The sequence below is a fragment of the Thunnus maccoyii genome, chromosome 13 (assembly GCF_910596095.1).
Source record: "Thunnus maccoyii chromosome 13, fThuMac1.1, whole genome shotgun sequence".
Classification (NCBI taxonomy): domain Eukaryota; kingdom Metazoa; phylum Chordata; class Actinopteri; order Scombriformes; family Scombridae; genus Thunnus; species Thunnus maccoyii.
The window spans coordinates 20854322-20875293 of NC_056545.1; the positions used below are offsets into that span (position 1 = coordinate 20854322).

At 39.5% G+C, this 20972-nt stretch overlaps 1 protein-coding gene across 3 annotated transcripts in view; it reads left to right on the top strand.

The window, feature by feature from the left end:
• Nucleotides 1-20972, top strand: part of LOC121909685 (spectrin beta chain, non-erythrocytic 1) — a 53833-nt gene that overhangs the window by 12426 nt on the left and 20435 nt on the right. For 2 of the 3 annotated variants that reach the window (XM_042430256.1, XM_042430254.1), the window contains exons 2-6: nucleotides 2566-2753; nucleotides 19365-19516; nucleotides 19745-19918; nucleotides 20288-20379; nucleotides 20553-20633. In XM_042430256.1, coding sequence (XP_042286190.1) covers nucleotides 2597-2753; nucleotides 19365-19516; nucleotides 19745-19918; nucleotides 20288-20379; nucleotides 20553-20633 — 656 coding nt within the window. In that variant the 5' untranslated portion in view covers nucleotides 2566-2596. Of the gene's footprint in view, nucleotides 1-2565; nucleotides 2754-7650; nucleotides 8284-19364; nucleotides 19517-19744; nucleotides 19919-20287; nucleotides 20380-20552; nucleotides 20634-20972 lie in introns of those variants that run through there. The other variant, XM_042430255.1, reaches the window with a different exon arrangement.

The following is a 20972-nucleotide window of genomic DNA, read 5'->3' on the forward strand; positions in this document are numbered from 1 at the left end:
GGCTGTACCCTGGCGGTATACAGTATTGATAGGTATCGATTCTGGCCGCTGTCTGTTATCGATCTCCACGTGACTTGTCCATGGATATTCCTAGTACACATTACCGAAAGCTTTACATTCAACCAGATAAATCTCTGTCATCAACTGTTAGTGTGTTTTTCAATCACATCAAACAGAGAATGAATATATGGCCTAATTAATCTGTGATGTGTTGCTTATGTGGCCAATTTAATCTTCTAGAGTACCATCGTGTTTGTTCCCTGGAATCTCTTTGTTCCATCCTCTCACTGTAGCACATCACCATCTAACACAAACTCATCATGCCAGACATGATGGAGAGTTTATATGGCCAAAATGTGAGGACTACACTTTCCATGGATTAAAAAATGAATGAATTGAACCTTGAGCCAGACGACAGGGTTTGCAGTCCTCAGTCATTTTAGGCCTAGAAATACCCAACACCCTCTCTCTCTCTCTCATCCACCATCATAGTATCCTGGCTTGCTGCTGTAGTCAGTTACAGCGACCAGACATAACAACAGACACAACAAAAGATAAACTAACAGGTATTAGCAAACTGACTTCTCAACCTAGTCTATAAATCTGTTCAATGCTCTTAAACAAATGGCCCCAGCTAGTTAATGGGTCTCTCTGGTGGAGGGATTAATCTTGATGTTGATCCCCCATCGGGTGTCAGTGCATAATACTAAGGACAGGATCTGTCTGGTCATATGCAGTTATATGTTATTTTAAACAATAGAGTGAAATCAACTCCTATTAATCTCAATAAACTGCACACTATACATGATAGCACACGTTTGAGTTGTGATGTCCTGCATTGTATGTCCTCTGTTCAGACGTGGTATATTTTTATCTAAAGTTATATTAAAATATCAGATTTTCCTCCCCTTCTCCTGTCAGCTAAACTTTTGAGTTAACAACACTCACAAGTTCAGGAACTAACAATGTTACTAAGCTTTTAACATATAGTATAGTATAATAAGATTTACCGAATTTGATGTAGAAGCTATCTGTACCTGTCTCTAACAGCCAATTGAGGCATGTGCACACACATTAGCATGAATATACAACATATCTTGTGCAGTTTTCAAAGAATTTATACTCCATTCATTTCAATGATTGGAAAGATGCATTTGCATCTGGCTTAAATAAAATCTGTCTACAAAATACAGAGACCCAGCCAGTCGGAGAAATTGACCTTCTTGTTTACTAAGTATTCATTGTTGTCGTATGATGGTACCCTTGTTTTTATAACTGGATGCTGAATTAGTACAAGCAGCAGAATAAGAGGGATGTTGCATATCTAGCAGTGAGTGCAAGGACAGAGACTGAGAGTATAGACTGATTAAAGGAACTATGTGGGTTTTTGACCTCTAGTACTGCTGTAGAGCAATATTTTGATGAGCAGGTCTCCATACTGTTTGTATCAAATATTCTACCAACAACACATGCACCAGGATGCACATCAGTGCCACAAGCATCTACTGTTTTGAGGAACAAGTGAAAGTAGCCATAAAATTTAACATGATATCATTTTTATTAGTAGTTAGGAATAGGCACCAGAACACAGCTTGGTGATACATTGATTTAATATCAGTATTGTGACATGAGCTAGGTTTTGTCTGGGGATTTTGGTCAGTGTAATATTTTGAAATAGTTAAAATTGTCTTCCTGGTATTAAAGACTCCATTCCAGTTAACGGACAGACTTTTCCAAGCTTTCTTGACTGTTATAGCTGAGTGAAAAAAATAATTATTGTCACCTCTTGTTAAGTTCATATCCACATTATTAATGATTTTTGTTGCAAACTTTGTTTAGTGAAAATATCTTCTGAAAGCATCAGCAGGTATCCTAAAATCTTGCTGCACAAATCCAATATATATCGATATTTACGATATTAAACACTTGTTTAATCCTTACCACCCAGGCCTACTGCAAGGTGGTGTGTGTGTGTGCGTATACGTGTGTGCGCTTGTGTTTGTACTGCTGTATGATTGTGGTGGTTTTGCTTCCTAGGTTTCTCATATCATCATTTTGTGTGTGTTTGTGTGTATGTGTGTGTGTGTGTGTGTAGCTTTATAGGTTTTGCACATGTACAAGTCAAGATCGAATTAGGGTTGAGGTTTTTTCTGTCTTCAACACTCACACTAAAATGAGATTACTGGAGGTGCCCTGGCTTACAGGAGCAGTTCTATTCAATTATTGGTTGGCTAACCTAACGACTTCATGTCAGTTGCTGTACTTATCTCCAAGTTTTTATCTCATTACACACTCTGGCAGTTGTACTGTTCAAACTGCTATTTGCATATGACTGTCATTTAAGAATATAAAACTAGAGTGTAACTGTGAAGCTGTGAGGAGAGTTTGGGTGATGTATGTAACAGTACATCATCTCTCATATGTTCAGTCTCTAAACTAAATCTTCCAAAAATAAGCTCACAAACATTTCAAGGGTCAGTCTTGTGGAGCCTCTGGTATTACGTAATATCACCTGCCTTCCCTGAATGCGCTGACTTTGTATGTATTTTTGCGTTTGAATTTCAGGTTGGATGTGTTTTCCTCTAGCCTGGACACCATGAGTACCATCTCGCCGACAGACTTTGACAGCTTGGAGATCCAGCAGCAGTACAATGACATCAACAACCGCTGGGATCTGGCAGCAGAGACTGACTGGGATAATGAGAACAGTTCAGCTCGCCTCTTTGAGCGCTCACGCATCAAGGCTCTTGCAGGTATGATATACTTCAAGCCCCACCAATGGATTAACTTCCGTGGTGTCAACATGCACTTGTTTTTAATATAGGTGTGAGGTGATTGATAAATAGGTAGTTCTTTTTCAATCTTGTCACAATATGAAACATTGTTCAATAAAATAAGGACTTTGTAAGTGGCTTACACTCCCATTTCCAGTTTACTATCACTCTGAACTACAAAAGTGTAAAATTTGAGACTTAAAACTTGAGTTTTGCCATACCTGTTTAGAGTGGTCCCTCAGAACCACATACACTGAGTTATCAGTGTTTTCGGTAGACCTGGGCAAGCTAATTCAATCCAATACAACAGCCTAAAAAACCTACTTTTGTGAATATTATAATGTTAGAGAGGGGTTCAGCACTATGGTAATTTTTGAGGCTGCAATTAGTTGTGTTGTTATCTTAAAGATGTTTCTAATATTCCAACTTTTCAAGATTCACTTGTAAAGTTGGAATTCTCCTGCGTTTTGTCCATTAATGATTAATAGGAATACTAGTTTGTTGGATACACCACTGATTATGAGCCCCTGTGTAACCTTAGGAGTGATGCAATCAGTAGTTTATCAAACAGGTGGTGAAAATCTTATCTGCATTAAATGATTCATTAAAGACAAATGTAAATATTGACGTTATTTTACAGTTGGTAATAAATATGATAATATGTGTAGCAGTCTCCACAGCATAGCTACAGTGAGCTGCAAAATAAAAGCAGCAAAACTATCTTATTATCAAATCATCAGCTGTAGTTGATGGAAAATTTGCAGTGCTGGATCCATTCAGTCCTGCTAAGCTGGACAGTATGGTGTGAATGATGTTGTAATAATTTGAATAATGCAGCCAACAGAAAGTACACTTTCAAATGTGAGCCAAAGAAACATTCAGCAAAATTCAGCAATTATTTTGGACTCCATAAAACAAATTCATATTACTCTTAGAGTAGAATTTTAATGAGTATGCTCTATGTCATATAAAATCGACTTAGTCTTATATTAAAAGACAATGACATTGCATAGTTTTAAGATTTTTATAAGGCCTGATTAGAAATGCTTTTGAAACATGTTTCTAATGTTGTAGATTGAAGACTGTAGAAGTGTACAGAAAAAGTTAGAAGTGCTGAAACAGTGGGTTAATCAGTAAAATGTAGTATTTCTACATTTTCCCCCACAATTTACCATCTCAATGAGAAGAGTATCAAACAGTGGTTGGGTTCAGCTGATTTCCGAAGCTTCCAGCTGTCATCTGTTTTTCAGTCACATACTGACACGCTTTTAATGGCAGCAGTTTTGGGACCACTAGAATTCCTCCATGAATGTTTTTAAGCATTTTTAAGACTGCCTTTTTACTTTCGCAAGAAAACACATACCATAGCATTTCCTTATTTTTAGGCCATTATGATAACTCTTTATAAAATAACATTGTTTTTTTAAATAATGGAACAGGACTTTTAAAAACAGACATTTTGAGACAAAATCTCAAACGAACAGTAATGTGCACAAATCTAATTAGGCTCTGTAGTCTGAGTTACAAACTCAATTCTTTTCTGTCCCAAAAGGCACAATTGTCTCTTTATAGGGCAAGACAGAAATACTTCAAAAGGAGGACAAAGCCAGTGAGCTGTACAGTCATTTTACCCAAGAGCAATAAGCAGTGATGGAATGAGGTAGTAAGACCAGACTTTGGGGCCAGGTGTGGTGAAAATCCTCCACTAATGTGGCAACTCTTAAAGATTAGCAAACTGTCTAAAATTTTTCAAAATGTTAGACTGTTCTCTCAAGTCAATTCATGTAGTAATTATAACAAATTAAAATAAAGTTTATCCTGATTAAACTTTTTTTCTGGATGACAATGTATTAAAAAGCAAGTGGTCTTTTTGAAATGAATGAGGAGGCTGTGTTTTGTTTAATAATGCCAGTCCCTATTTTACTATCCTACCCTTGACAGTCTTGACATCCTTCCAAGCTGAGTGACTCCAAGTGCTTGTCTGTCTGCCCAGTCTATCTTGTTGTAAGCTCAAACTAAGGTGGCCCAGGTGAAAATCCTGATGGCTCTATTATCTGGTTTAGTATGTGTGTTTGTGTGCGCACCTTGGTTTAGTCTACATTCTACAGATAAAATCCCAAATGTTAATAGTCAAAACAAGTTGCAGTGTCATGGAGAACCCAGCAGAGGGGAGCAACAGTCAGGAAGGCACCAAGACACACACTTAAGCAGCAAAAACCCACATGCTCTGATGATCTTCGAGCACTGCTGTAGTCAAAGTATTTCTAAAAGATAAACCTCATTTCACTCACAAATACAGCTGACTCATTTCCTCATGCCAACAAACCACACAATTTGGGTGTTGCCTGTGTTCTGGTTGCATAGGCAGTGTACCTTTTTATTATCTATCTTCCTGTCATATGATTATGGACAGCAACAGAGGGCTGTAATACTATTTGCTGTTTGTCACCTGCTCTGTGTGCGTGTGCCTTGTGTGACCAGAGTAAAATGTGTGTGTGCGTGCACTCCTGTGTGGATACTTGTGATACCATCTCAGTTTGACAAGTATGGGCTTGATGTCCACATTCTTTGACATGCTGCAGCAACTATTTCCCCCTAGGCCCAGCTCCTGCCCACCTTTTACAGCTTCTCCCCAATTGTCAAGACCTTTTGCAGCTTACAGTTTCTGTAAACTGCTGCTTACTTATGGTCTCAATAACACCTTCTACTTTTCTCCCTGTAATATGATGCCTTATTTCCTGGTTCACATCTTTTACAGTGTCCCTGTCTGTTAGAATCATTTTACTCCTGGTGTGACAGCAGTGGCTGACACTTGTTTCACAGTAGAGAGCCTCCCCTGTGTGGATATCATTGTAATTTGCATAAATAACCACTTATCTACTCCCTGTACTGTGGGGGTAGCAAGGCAAGCTGTGCAACTTTACCCTTTTTTTAAACGACACCCTGCTTCACACTCAAACAGTTACATGTAATTACTTGTGGAAGCCTCCACAGTGGGAAAGAGTAAGGCTTTTTCACTTTGAAAAGCATCCATATTCATTTTATTAACACACTGGTACAAGTGGATTAAGACTTGAGTGATTTTAGCACTCTCATGAGAAATCAACCCTACTTGCTTCACAGGGATTCCCCCTCAGATATTTACTGCTAGTGTCTGGAGTATGTTCCAGCCGTCCACCTTCCCTGGGTCGTTAGAAGGGGTTGTGCTGTTGAATGGATGAAATTTACATGCTCAGCAATAGATCTCTCCCTCCCTCTGATAGTGCTTACTCCCCCAGCAGCTCCTATCTTTTCCTGTTTCTCGTCTGTGTCCATTCACCACACCAGACCATCATTAATTATCATTAATAACTTTTTGCTCAATGCAAGAGTTTCTGCCTCATCTCCCTTTCAGCAGTGACTTTCTCACTGTTTTCATATTTCACAAGATTCAGGAGGTTACTGTTGTATATTGAGTAAACTGCTTTAAAATAATAGGTTATATCTGCAAATGCCAGACACACAAACCTACTGTCACATCTGCCTCTCATATTAATTGGGATTATGATGTCTGATTTATCTCCATTGGGATCTTATATGGCCATTACTGCAGTTTATCAGTTCTCTGCTCTTCATTTCTCACCGCATGTGACCATAGCATTGCCTCAGAAGGAAGTGTGTTCGCTTTGGATCTCATTAGTCCAATCCCCCCCCCATAAACACCCTGTCACAGACGGCCTGGGGCAGTTGGTCCTCTAATGAGGCCTATCCAGATGCTCCCTGCTCATCTGGGCAAACACAGATCAAAAAACAACCAGACCTTTTTACCACTGCCCCCTGACCAGACCAAAAAGCCATCCGCTAGTAAGAAAGCTATGACCTTAGTCCTCACTGTGTTTATAGTCTTGTGCACTTTTTTTTTTTGCACTCACGGGCTTTTACTACATCTGTTACTTTGCCTTAAAGTTGCATTTTTCAGGATGTTCAATTAGCAGCTGCAAGAAAGAGTAAACCGTCTATCCACTGAATTGTTTACCATTCAAAAATATATTTAAAATGTCTCTTAATGCAGAGTTTCTGCTGACAGTAATCTTGTTGTGCATTACATAGATTTGGATACATACATCTTTATTATTAGTGTTGCATTACGGAGTACAGCCATGAAAGTCATGCACACATAAACTTAATGGAGAATCTGAAGTATGCAGTAAAATGCTGCAGTCAGACAAGTCAGTTTGTTTGCAATCAATTAATTTCACTGTGGAAAAAATGTACCACATTAAACATGAAAACGCCAACAAGAACCACTGTTTTGTCAACAAGCCAAACATCATTTCTATATTTGTCCTTAATCTAGTAGTACATCAAGTGTGCCAATACAGTAGTTTCATAATTGTTTTAGGCAAGTAATGACTCACTTCCACCCCCACCCCTGCCTAATCATCTGCCTGACAAACAGACACACGTTCATAATTTCAAATCTTGTTCAGGCTGAAAAGACCTTGTTGTGTTGTTAAGACTCTCTCAACCACTTCCTTCCTGTCCTAACGCCTGAGCGTAACACTGACCCTGTAAACAGAAAAAGGAGAGTCAAATGTTGTTTTAGAGAGTGATAGAAATAAGAAGGAACTACACACAGCATAAGAAGATTCAATCTCATGGGGACTTTCGTGATTGTACCTTCTTGGCAGGCCACACCCCCCAGTGCTGGTGACGTTGACTAATCTGCCTCAAGTTACACTGAGCAAAGAGCTATAATGGTTTAGTCCACCTCTACACCTCCTCCCTCTCCTCATCCTTCCACCGTGTTCTCCCTTTGTGCTCCTCCCTCAAACACACCTTATGCAAATGACACAATTTTCAGACGGCACAGCAGGCTTTGTTTACACAGCTATCCGACCACAGCCGGTTAGCCTGCACTGCTGTGCTCTGCTCCAGCAAATGCGTGTTCAGAGTTTGGAGGGAAGGAATAGCCAGTGTTCCTTTGCTAGAACCTTGAGGGAGTGCAACCAAAAGTTTTTACCGCCACGAGTGTGGTGAAATACTTCACGCGAGGAGGTGAAACAAGAGAACATTTTGTTCTTCAGTTTTGTTTGAAATTATTCTTTGAAAAAATCCTCCACCCTTGCACTCACCGCTGTGTTTTCATTGGACAAGGTGGAAGATACAATAGATGAAGAAAAGGACAGACAGCCACATTTTCAAGCTTGTGTTGTGCCTTACTGAGGCACAGCATTGAGGGAATCTAGAAGAGGAGGATAAACCAAGGCATTTTGGATATACAAAACTCTTATCTTCTGAAGAACCTGCTAAAGGATTTGATATCTTTTTAGCGGGAAAGATTTCCTTTGCTGTGCTATGCAGGAGAACTCCCATTCATTCTGTATCTGAGAGGAATATTTAGGAGAGAAATCAAGAATGGCCATGGAGTGGGATCACAGGGACAGAGAGCCCTGTTTGTCACCAGCAGCATTTGTTAATCAGGTGCAATACTCTAACATCCTGGAAGGAAGGTTTAAACAGCTGCAAGGTAAGAGTCATGATGACCTGTTAATTTGTGAGGGAAATTCCATCCCCTTTGGAAATGAAAAATATATGTTTATCAGTTTAGGATGTTTAGGTTAGCTCAGCCAATATTTTTGAATATACAGTTGTCCTATGGACATCACAGAGTCTCAAGTTCTCTGGTGTGTGGCTTATGGAATCTGTTGTTAATGTTAAAAGTTATTAATAAGACTGACTAAGAGCGATAAGTGTTACCCTTTAACATATATCCTGTTGTTTGTTCAAACAGGAAATATTAAATAGAACTGGACTGTTGGGGTGGAGCACTAATGATAGGCCCACAGCAGGTGCTTAAGGTTGTAAATGAGTCCCCAAAAGGCTCAGCATTTTTCTGGTATAAGTGGCAGGTTGGAGAGAGTCCTCTCTCAATTCAGTGCTATTTCAGAGCTTAAAGTGGAGGGAATCGAGAGAGTTAGGGTAGACGTGCTGTAGGCTTCAGTTCAGCTCTAAAGCAGGCAGGCAGTCTGGCACCTGATTACTGGGCCACCTGTCCTTTTTTATCTTATTACAATGCACGGCTCTGTCTCTGGCCAAAGCCTGTGAGGTCTGTGAGGTCGTACGCACAGAAATCACAGAGACCATTGGTTATCATGTAGGTATTAGGAAATGATGTGGAAACTAAAGTGCTGACATATTCATAATCTATCATACAACAGCCCCTGCTAAAACTTCAGCTAAAACTGCATTTTAAGATAATTCTTTAACTCCCAAAGCCCTTTAGTTTATTAACTACTTAATACGTTTTATCAACATCCATAAATGCTTGTGTTAAATAGCAATAAAAATAGTAAAACAAACCATCGCCTTGGGGTGTGACCTGGAACATTTTTTCACCATGTAAAGGTTTTTGTTTGATCACCATGTGTACCTATTAGGATTCTTGTATCATTATGTGGCCAGTTCCTCTGAGCTTTAGACCCCTTAGTCACAGGCCACGAGGTCAGGTATTTGCAGTAGATGAGTGTGTGCTATAGGATATGCAACTGGCATGTCATTCAGTGGTGTGTGTGAAGATCACAGTGTTTTGCTAGCTTCCGGTCCCTCCCCGGTTGCTGTCTGGAAAGGAGAGTCTTACGGTTTACTTGCATGTTTGACATTCTTGTATTGGACCAAAAATATTTCAGCTAACATACTGCACAAGATATTCATTGCCACTGTGGGAGAGATTGTTCTGCTGAAAGCGTGTGAATGTATGTATTTATGTATGTACAAAAAAAACGTCTACATCTCCACACTGACTGCACCAATGCTCTGGAGATAAGACCAAAGACGAGATAGTGTCTTACTTCAAAGAAAGTACAAGATTTACACCATTGTCAGAGCCAGCAGTGCAACCTTGAACATAAAGAAGCTAAGGGTACATACCTACTCATCTTTTTCAACGTGTCAGGAAACAAAGCCTCTAACTCACTGTGTAATTTAGGGGTCACAGATCAGTCACCAAATTTACGCTGACAGGACTTTAGCACACTTCCCTACACCAAGGATATTGTGAAATGAGGTTGATTCATACTGGAACGTTGTTTATGAACATAGATAGGGGAATTAAGATAAGGAACAGATGTATGGGGGACACACATACTTTACTCCCCATGTTCTTTGTTAGTCATCTCTGTTCATGAATATTTTCTTGATGGAGCTGTAAATATGCACACAGGGACACATACTCAGATGTACAAATGCATTTTGGCAACACCCGCTTGTATTTCCAGTTTGACAACTCTTGAGGCTCATTCTTTGTGTCACTCCCTCCCCCCGTGTTAAATCATGATGTCGGCTGGAATGAAGAAGATGATGTGCATGTACTGTACATTGCTTGGTGTCATTATCTCACACAAATGGAAGCATTCACAAAATTGTTTTGTGTGCAAGTCCCCTTTGTTTGCATTCATTTAAACTATTTGTCACCTTTTTATGCAACTTGTGCAAGATCAGTGGTTGCCAACTTGTCTTTTTGGACTAATATTTCACCTCAGCTATATAATTGATTTCCATGTAAAGATTTGAACATTTTAAGACAGAGACTTGTGGAAAAACAAATCTTAGTTAAAGACACATTAGTGGTAGCTGGAAATTGGTAAAGGCAGATTTCCAGGTCCCTTACCAGTCTAAGACGAAAACACTGAACACATCTTGCATTTTCTGACTCGCTGGTAAATTATATCTATCAGGTAAAAGATAAACCGAGTAACTGTATAACTACGGCCAAGGGAGATGGTGGGACAAAGGCTATTTTAAGTAGCTTTTTTTCTTTTTCTTGGCCTACCCACCCATCATATTTTTTCCAGATATTGCCTTTTACTTCCAGTAAAAGGCAATATAATGATGTCCTGGTGCCCAGATAAATACAGTGTGAGTTAGACTAGACCATGGGGTCCTGGTCCAAAAGGTCACTGTCCTCGCTACCTGTACCCTCTGAGTCAACTGCTGTTGACTTTAGTTTAGACTATCACTCAGCAGCATTTGTAATATGGCTTCATTCAATTCAATTCCATTAAGTGTCTAGCTGTGTATTGCCAATATATTACTTATTTCCTCATTTAATTTTGTGGTAGTTTTTTTTTTTTTTTTCCAAAATGAATGCTTAGTTGTCTTGGTCATAGGAATTTTGCTCTTATACTTTATTTAAGGATTTGAATTGATACTAGAAGAGATGAATGTCACATTTTGGGTAAAGTTTCAAGTCTAGTAGCTCACTGTGAATTGAACGTGTAACTTAATATTTCTAAAATTCTTAAGTGAAAGCTCTGACTCTAGTGGCCTCCAGCTGTAACTCAGAGTCACATTACCTTGGTGAGAGTTCACCATACGTGCATGCACACACACACACACACACACACACACACACATACACACACACACACACACACACACACACACACACACACACACACACACACACACACACACACACACACGCAAATGCAAATGCCTTTGTTTGTACAGTTTTACTAATATTGACAGTTGCCCACTTGCAAGTGTAACAAGACAGTGCAGTTTTGGAGGCTAAAGGACAATTACTGTCTTGTTGACATTTCACACCCTTTTTGTGTCCAGATGTTATGGCTGAGAGGTGCCTGTTTCTGTCTCTTCTCTCATGGGATTGGCCTTGGCCAACCCTCACTTCCCCCATCTTCCTTATTATCAGCTACAGCTGCAGATGGCACAGAGGGGCATGACCTGAAGAGCACATTCAGCACCTTTCACTGCCTTCACAAAGGGAAAAAGAACAGTGCTGTAAGACAGGACTCTTACTTATTTGTATTTGCTTGTCAGTTTTGTTCATCGTATGAAGAAACCTGTTAGGAAAAACACATCGCGTTTCTGTTCTTGTGACCCCAAACTGTTACAAGTGTATAAATAACCCATCCCACATGTGGCAAGGCGGCAGTTTTACCACAGCCCTACTTTCAAAGTTATAAGAAGGGGAAGGGCAGTTCCGCTTTTATACGGAGGGAAATGTCAAGACATGTGCATCTGTATGTGTATCATTTTGTTTTGTACACACATTCCTTGTTCACTTTCATTTTAATTTCAAATAACTGGCCTGATAATAATGCAGAAATGCTACACTACAGCTTTTTAGACTTGACATCCACAAGTAACTGAAGCAAATGTTGACTTTAAAGTTACAGCACATTGTGTAACCTTATGTAAAACTAACACATTCAAAGTGGCTTGTGCCATTTTCACCCTCAAGGGAAAAGTGTTAATGTGTGACTCCGTCCTGTTGGTAAGTATTAGGCAGTCACTGAGGGGAGTTTTAGAAAGATTTTGAGTCAAGCCGTTCCTTGGATTGAGTTGATCTCTAGAATTCACAGCAGCTCTAAGCACTCTGTACGTCATGTGTCACTTTTTCCCCTGTTGCTGAAACCTGATTTATAAATACCAACCCCTCCTACAACTACTCTAAAATGTTTCGTCCTTTTTGCATTGCGCACGTCATCCATCCAAGTATCATGCACTACAGTTAACTTTCAGATCAAGCCACCCACTGGTGTCAATAAAGAATGCTAACCACAAAGCTTAGAAGCCACTTGTTGTGTATCTTAGGTTTTTTCTCACTATGTGACGAGTACTTCATGAAGATAAATAACAGATTAAAATACAAGATGTCAAGGTATCCCTTAAATGAGTGCCTCAGGTTTACTCTTTAATCTTAGACAGCAACACAGTTGAAGGCTGATGGCTGAAAGAAAAGATTCTGTAGCCTTCATTTTTGGTTTTGAGACACAGAGTTGGTGAAATTCATGCCAGATATCGGAAAATGTGCCTTCTGATTGCGCTATTACAAAGTTCCAGTTTTCTACCATATTTTGATTTTTCCAAATCTGGAATTATCCTTGTGTATTCTGTATTTTTGTTGTGTATTTTTGGCACCCAGGACCAAGTTATTTAACTTTTTGGATAAATTAAAGGTAAACTTGTGCTTGAACTTGGATTTAGGGGTTTACAGAAATGCTTTGTACATGAAAAATAACTTCATCTGTATGAATACATACAGTTTTTAGGGTTGTAAAAAATGGTCACATTTTCAAAAACATTTTTTTGTATATTGGATGAAATGTAGCAGAAATGTTAGAGTATTATTATTTTTAGACTTTGTTTTCCAAATAAATGAGACTAGAACTGAAAGTAAGAGAAAAGTCAGACCCCCACTGATGAGTGCGCTTTTTCTGTATCCTTTGGCACAATACCGTAATCTTGTCTGTGTGGGAATGTCCAGGAGAAGGTCATTAAAGCAGATTAAAGCAGACAGATTGATGGAAGTAGTTTACTCATTCTTACTGAGGACGGGGTGACCAGAGGCACTCATTACGCAAGCTCAGGGTGGGTGAGGGACAGGATGTCAAGAGTTTATGCACCAAGGGCATTTCAACCCAACTAGAAAGGCAACTAGGAATGGCTAGGGAGGAAGGCATGACCTGGGCAGGACATGAAACGAGATCAAAGCAGTACATAATGATTACCAGCCTGTAATCTATACTTCTGTTCAGCTTTCTTCTTATATGTTTGGGAGTCAGGAAATAACCAATATAAGACAATAGTCCAGTATGTTTGACAGTAATAGTCAGGAAAATGAAAAGTGGACAAAATCTGCAGTATGCAGTTGTGGACAAACAAACAGGATTTCATTAGTGTCACGGCATGGTCAGTGGATAAAGAGCAGTGCTGACCTCTTATACTGGGCCAGTGTATGTTGTGTATACAGCAACAGATACTGAAAAAGACTCTGCTTCAATTACATTGCACACTGTGGCATTTAATGAATTAAAGTCTGTGTGGTGAACTTGCATTATTGTAAGGCATTTTTGACAGTACAGGGTTAAAATTTTTTTGAAAATGTGTTTGCAGGAATTGGGAAATATTGATCATAACAGTAATTCTTGTGTATTTCATTGAATCAGTGATGTTTGTTCTCCAGAGCTCCAGGGTTGCAACTAAACATTATTTTTATTTTTGATTAATCTGCTGATTATTTTCTTGTTTAACCATTTGGTCAATAGATTAACAGAAAACAGTGAAATATGTCCTGAAGCCATGGTAATTGCCAGTTTTCTTGTTTTTTTGACATTGTTTATTCTTGATAGTGACAGTCAGGATACAGTCCAAAAATACGGGGAGAGAGAGGGAGATGACATGCAACAAAGGCTCCATGGCTGGAGTCAAACTGAACATTTCAGTTATCTGGTATGCATCTTAACCAATAGACTACTGGAGCCCGCCCCCAAATTGCCTATTTTGTTTGACCAACAGTCAAAAATCCCCAAATATCATGTATCATGTAAGATTTGCTTTAAAAAAGTTTTAATTAATCGATTATTAAAAAAAATAGTTGGCGTTTATTTTTCTGTCAATAGAGCAATAGATTACTCAACTATTCTGTGCCGCTCTAGTTCCCTCATGAGTTAATTTACTAAGACCTTGATGCAACAGTGAACATTGAACTTGACTTAGATAAGCTTGTTGTATTCAGGAATGTGAAAGTTGGGAAGACATTACTTTCTCTGATCAGTTAATAATTTAATGCTGTAACTCATGCGTCCAGTGTCTTTAAATGAGCAGCTAAACATTACATGTGAAACAATGGCCTGAATACAATGGTACACTTGATATAAACTTACTCTTTTTTTCTGAAATTGCAGAGATGATGTTCTGATGCATAGATGTGATATTTTCCTTCATAGTTGTGCATGAGACTTGGCCCACAGATTTACTGTCTCTGTGTTATCACCAAACATGATCCTAGCTACTATCAGCCGCACAGACAGGATTAAGTTTGGCAGCATATTTGCTTAGATTACCTGCAGATAATCATCATTATCAACAGTGCCTAAGTTTGTTTGGGGGATAAATAGGAAAGCCGCAGTGAGCCAAAGCTCTGCACCTTTAACAGTAGAACACTACTTCCCTGTCCCGACATATACTTAGAGCTTACTACCAGAGACAAACATGTTCAAAGTGACTGGACATGCCCAAATATGCTTTTGAAACATTCAGCGATGCCTCTAACCACCAGTTCTGATCTGCCATTAGTAAACAATGGAGAACAACATGACATAGAAAATTGCAGTCACTTGTTTTTCCAGCTTACTGGAAGAGGCTCAAGGACAGATAGAGCTCCAAAATAGTTGTGCATTTTTCAAGGCTGATATGGAAAGTCGCTTTGTGGGATTTTTTGTCTAAAAGCGCAAAGATTATACAAGACAGAGTAAAATTCTAAGATTATATAAGACTTAGTAAGACTTGCTACTAATTACTAAGCTTACTGTCTAAAGCTCATATTTTCCCACTCTTCTCCTTTGTCCTCTCTTGTGTAATAGTGTAATGATGTTGGCAGGCTCTGCAGGTATTTTGCATGACAGGAGATATCTGAAAACGTTGGGAAGGCAGAGCCCCCATTTCCTGTATCTTTTCTCACCTTCAACCATCAGGGTACTGTTAAAAATAAACACTGCCAAGCTTTCTGTTTCAGATGCTGAGGATTCTTACAGGTTAGTAAAAAATGATAAACCATTTAGACGTGGATGTACAAACATTACAGTTGACATATCCTCCCTTGCAGTAACAACACAATCCGCAAATGTCACATTGTTAGAGAAAACAGCTGCACCAGTTTTGCCCTTATCTACCTTAGCAGCAACTGATGACAAGTTTGTGTTTGCTTGCTATAATGAGCAAACACATCAGACAGTGATGTCTGTGTTTGTCTGCCTTGTGTTCTTGTTTGGTAGCCTTGTTATTAGGGAGCGTGGCACCGGCAGGGAAACAGCATGTCATCTTTAAGACCCCTGCCCACTGCCCCACTGTCTCCTCCTCACTCCTGGGCTCTGTCACAACATGACCAAGCCTCAGGAGGAATGTAGGCTCCTCCACTGTACTTCACCTGCCACAGTAATTAACCTCTGCTTTCTCATTGAACAGCGTCAAATCGTTTCGTTGTCCTTTTAACAAGTTTTCCAACACAAACATTTTCATTTGCATGCATTTTGTGTGTGTGTGTGTGTGTGTGTGTGTGTGTGTGTGTGTGTGTGTGTGTGTGTGTGTGTGTGTGTGTGTGTGTGTGTGTGTGTGTGTGTGTGTGTGTGTGTGTGTGTGTGTGTGTGTGTGTGTGTGTGTGTGTGTGTGTGTGGTACATGAGAGAGACAGGGAAAGAAACCAAACAGGTTTAGTGAGAGTCCGTTCTTTAATGTGACAAGCAAACAACCAGCACAACCTAAAACAAGGTCTGAACTAAAGCAGGGCCATTTGACTGATAGTAGCTGTGTGAGTGTGGTGCCATAACATTCTTTTGTTTGTTTGATATCATCGAGTTTAGGTAAACCAGGAAAAAGCACATGTATCCTGGAGACAAAGGGCTGATAGCTGGGGTAGCAGAGAAAAGCCTGTTTGTGCTTCAGCTCCAGCCCTACAAACGTGCCTGTAGGCCATGACTATAGTCAGCCCTGTCACCTGCTTTGAATTAACATACAGCCACCTATTTTTTTGTCTTCAAGTGTTGGATTGTTAGAACATTGTTATCAACGGGATTGGGAGCTGCAATATAATTTTGTTGTCTTGAACAATGACAATAAAGCTGATTCTTCTTCTATATATCTGTTGGTGTTAAAACACAGAGTAACATATTTTTGGGGCCCTCTTCATAAAACCTGTTGATTCATGTGTATGTGTACTTTTGTATCTATTACCTGTGATCTCTTTGTGTTGTCTGCATAGTTCCCCCAGTGAGGCGGTAATCACTCTAAAACCAATATATCCATCTCATTGTACTGTGTGTTTGAGATATAGGTTTATGTGTTATTGAACTCTTTGTCTGTAATGTATGTGCTCTCCTCACTTGTTACCAAGCCATCAAGCGGGAAAAGAAAGGGGTGGGACAGGGAGATATAACTGGTAAATGATACTAAATTGTTGCACAAGTTGAACTCAATTACCATCTGACTACAGTAACACATCTTAGCTGTGAGGAAAGGTCAGGAAAATTCCTCTCGCCCCAGACGTAAAGGTATCCTGTGGAGTTTTCAATTTGGTTTACATTCATTCATTCATTCATTCATTTCTCACCAAAACACATGGTATGTGTTCTTAAAGTCTAACAAACAGCCTGTTTTAATGTGTTTGTTTTTACAGTCCAGTTCTCATTTGAAAATTTTGATTTTAAGTAGCTAAGTAGTAGTTATAAGGATACATCCAAATAATCTGTGATGGTTATCTATACTGCGAGCAGGTAAATTTATTGTGATTCTAGTCCAGTGAAACCAATCATTTTCACATATTTTTTCTTTCTCTATTCAATGCTCTTGCTTGCTTGCCTCTATGTGCCATTCTGTCACCCTCAGCTCTGGTTACAGAACATGGCCAGCCAAACAACTTTATACCAAATAACGGAAAATAATTCCTTATTGCTTCCTCTACTGCTGGCCAGTGCATTTAAGCACACAGTGTTGTCAGGAGAACAGCAAATGAAGCAAGCAAGAGCGTTCCACAGTGCATTGGCATTTTATCACTGTGCAAACACTTTTTTGGGATGGTTTTTCAACGATGTGGCAGTTCCAGAGATTTTGTTTGCATGGCTGTGAGATGGCCACAAAAGACACTGAAATATGACTCTCAACTTGGAAAAACATGACACCTGACAGGTGTGGCCCTCTGCAGTCAGCAGATAAAAGGTATTACAACACCCCAATGCTCGTTGCATACATATGCATCCTCATGAGCATGTTGGTGGAACATTAATATACAATACAGAGGCCTGCTCATCAAAATATCACTGGACAGGGCCACTTGAGGTTAAAAACTCCGCATGATACCTTTTTAATACTTGAATTACAGTGAGGTAAAGCAGAGGTCACTGCTTTAGGGGACTGAGTCTTCTGTTTTAATTGTGTTAAAAACATAATTTTTTGTTTTAGAAAATGAGTATCAGATTGCTTGTAATTTGATGTTAAAATACATTTATACTATGTCTGTTTTACGTATTTCAAAAGAGGATCTTTCTAATATAGTAGTAGAGTATAAATATAGAGGAACCACCACAAGGTTGCAACAGGTCAAGCGTTACGTCCTGCGGTATTACTCCACCCTAGAAGGAGAGAAATTTCAAAATTTGTTCTTTTTTTAGCTGACAGTTAGTAGAGTGGTTAATTGCACAACATGCTGTCTTTGATCACCTCAGAAAATAATGATAATTTATTAAATAAAGTTTTAACTAATACTGTAGCATATTTTAAGTAGCCTATTCTAAACTCATGCTTTTTGAGTTACTAATGGGTTTACTTTGATGATTTTTATTATTAGCGCTCCAGAAGAACTGGTGCTGACCACGTGATTTAATCTCATGGATCTCTTTCATTATGAGTATATTAAACTTGCTGTCAGCTTTAACCTTCACAATCACCCAATGTTACAGCCACTGCCTCAATATTTGGAGTTTGCCTTGGGGTTGGAAGTTTCAGCTTTGAATACTGTTGCTTTTGGAAGAGCTTACAGCCACAAGTCCTGCCTTTGGCGACCTTTAATCATTACTTATTGGTGGACCAGTGTTAGTAGTGCATGTTGTTGCAACACCAGAAAGTGTTGTATGTTGCACTTTTGTGCAGGATACCAGTCACCATCAAAGATTGCTCTTGCTTGCATTTGATTTTATCAAATGGAGCTATGTGTGGTGTATAGGTTTTTAAAATCCAGCTTTACTCAACATGTGGCTTATTATGGTTTGGTTTGCTTATTGATGAATATCAAAATGCGAAAGCTTTATTATTTTCATTGTTGTAAAAGGTCCATTTATCTTCTCCACTATTATATTTCATTTCATGCAGCTATAAGTAGGCCTTTGTTTTGTTTAACTCATTAATACAGAGCTGCTCCTCTGATCTATTTTCTGTCTTCAGGGTTTTTCTGTGTAGGCCTGCATTAGGGGCAGTGCATTAGGTACTATGCTAGAATAGTGTTTTCAAAAGGCAGGGAGACCTTGTGTCCTAGAAATGAGGTCACCTTGTTAGGTGGCGGAGCAGGATTAGCTTCTTACTTCCCTGGTCCATATGTCTGAGCTGCTGTTACAGCTTAATTTATATTGATTCTGTTTTTAGTCCCGCTCTAACAAAGTAACGACAAAAATGCTCACTGAACGTCACTGCCTTCATGTGCAATTTTGCATTGTCACTTTTTTCCTCTAAACTCACATCATTAGAGTAATTAGCATGGACATATGGGCAGGCCATCAGTAAACTTTGGTCTGAACAGTGAAAACCTCTCACTAAGCTGTCAATACAGTGATCCTAGAGACTTAATGGCATAGCTTATCTGTGAAATGAACTGCTCAGGAAAAAGGTTTAAGTCCTTATGATTTACTGTCACCTGTCTGCTCTCAGAAGTGATTAAAGCCATAGACTACATTGGTGTTTGTTTAGAGCAAAATTGACTCCTTTTAAATGTTTATTTCTCTGACAGTAATGATAGTGAGGCCAGTGGCATCTCAGTGAGCCGAGTCAATTGTAATCTTGATGTAATGCGACTTCAACCCCTCTCCTGTTGTGTTTTTTGCAGATGAGCGTGAAGCAGTACAGAAGAAGACCTTCACCAAATGGGTGAACTCTCACTTAGGCCGAGTGACCTGTCGCATCGGTGACTTGTATACTGACCTACGCGATGGCCGCATGCTAATCCGCCTGCTGGAAGTGCTCTCAGGAGAACAGCTGGTCAGTATCATACAAAAACCACCCTTCTCTGTCCCAACCCTGACCCAGGCCCTCAGCATGACCCTCATCCTGCACCTCAAGTCACGAGGAAGAAGAAATCATGCACTTTTAGTGTGATTTACTTCTGCCCTAGTTTCTACTTGTTTTTTTTTTTTTTTTACATTCTTGCTCCCTTTCCTCTTTATGTAATAATAATTTCAACCTTTCTTTTCCTTCTCTTCCTCACAGCCAAAGCCCACTAAGGGTCGCATGCGTATCCACTGCCTGGAGAACGTTGACAAAGCCCTGCAGTTTCTCAAGGAGCAAAAAGTCCATCTAGAAAACATGGGCTCACACGACATTGTGGATGGGAATCACCGTCTCACCCTGGGTCTCATCTGGACCATCATCCTTCGCTTCCAGGTAACATATGGAGTGGTTGTGTGGAGCTCTGCTCATTCCTGCCTCAGCCCAGTTGCCACGTTGCTTAACCTTTTTCAAAGAGTGAGTTTGACTTTGGGACACCAAGTCTCTGCATGTAGACCAGTCCATCCTCAGGCAAACTCACAAAAATGGTAATAGAATTTAATGCTGCTGAGAAGTGGCTTACAATGCAAATTCTTGATGCAATTATTTTTGTCATGTACTTACTGTCATCACTTGTGAATTTTTTAGCCCTTCCTTAAACTTGGCATAATGTACTGACAGATAATAGATTAAAGTAATGATGTTGTAATAATTGTGTAACATGATGTGGGCACAGTTTTTACTGAGTGAATGCTCTGCTGACAGATCCAGGACATCAGTGTGGAGACAGAAGATAACAAGGAGAAGAAATCAGCCAAAGATGCCCTGCTGCTTTGGTGCCAAATGAAAACTGCTGGGTGAGAAAGGAGCTGGAGAAGAGAGACAGAGGGAGGGCTTACAGGATAAATACTGCTAATGTTGAAGATATATTGTACCATTTACGCTATTTGTGGTACTAATGACATTGTTACTGATGAACGTTGTTGTGTGTTGAGTTAATGAATAATTGCTTCTGTTCTGGCCTCTGCAGATATCCTAATGTCAACATCCACAACTTCACTACCAGCTGGAGAGATGGCCTGGCGTTCAATGCCATTGTGCACAAACACAGGTCATTGACCTCTTCTTGTATTTGATATTACTTGCTACACTGTCATGTGCAATGAAACTGGCCCCTGTTAAGCATACGCTTCGATGCAATTCATTTCAACAGAGATCTTTTTCAAAGTAAAGATTTTGAATAGTTATCTTGCAAATCAAAAATGTATCCTGTATCTTCACCCCCACTTTTATCTTTCTTTGCCTAATGAGAAGCACCTGTTGCAGCACCATCACACTTCTCTGGGGTGTTTTTATCCCCTTTTCTATTTAGGTCTCCTCCTACTCCTCCCATCCTTCAAACAGTCTGCAGTATGGCTAAAAGGATGAAAATAAAATAGAGAGTAAGATG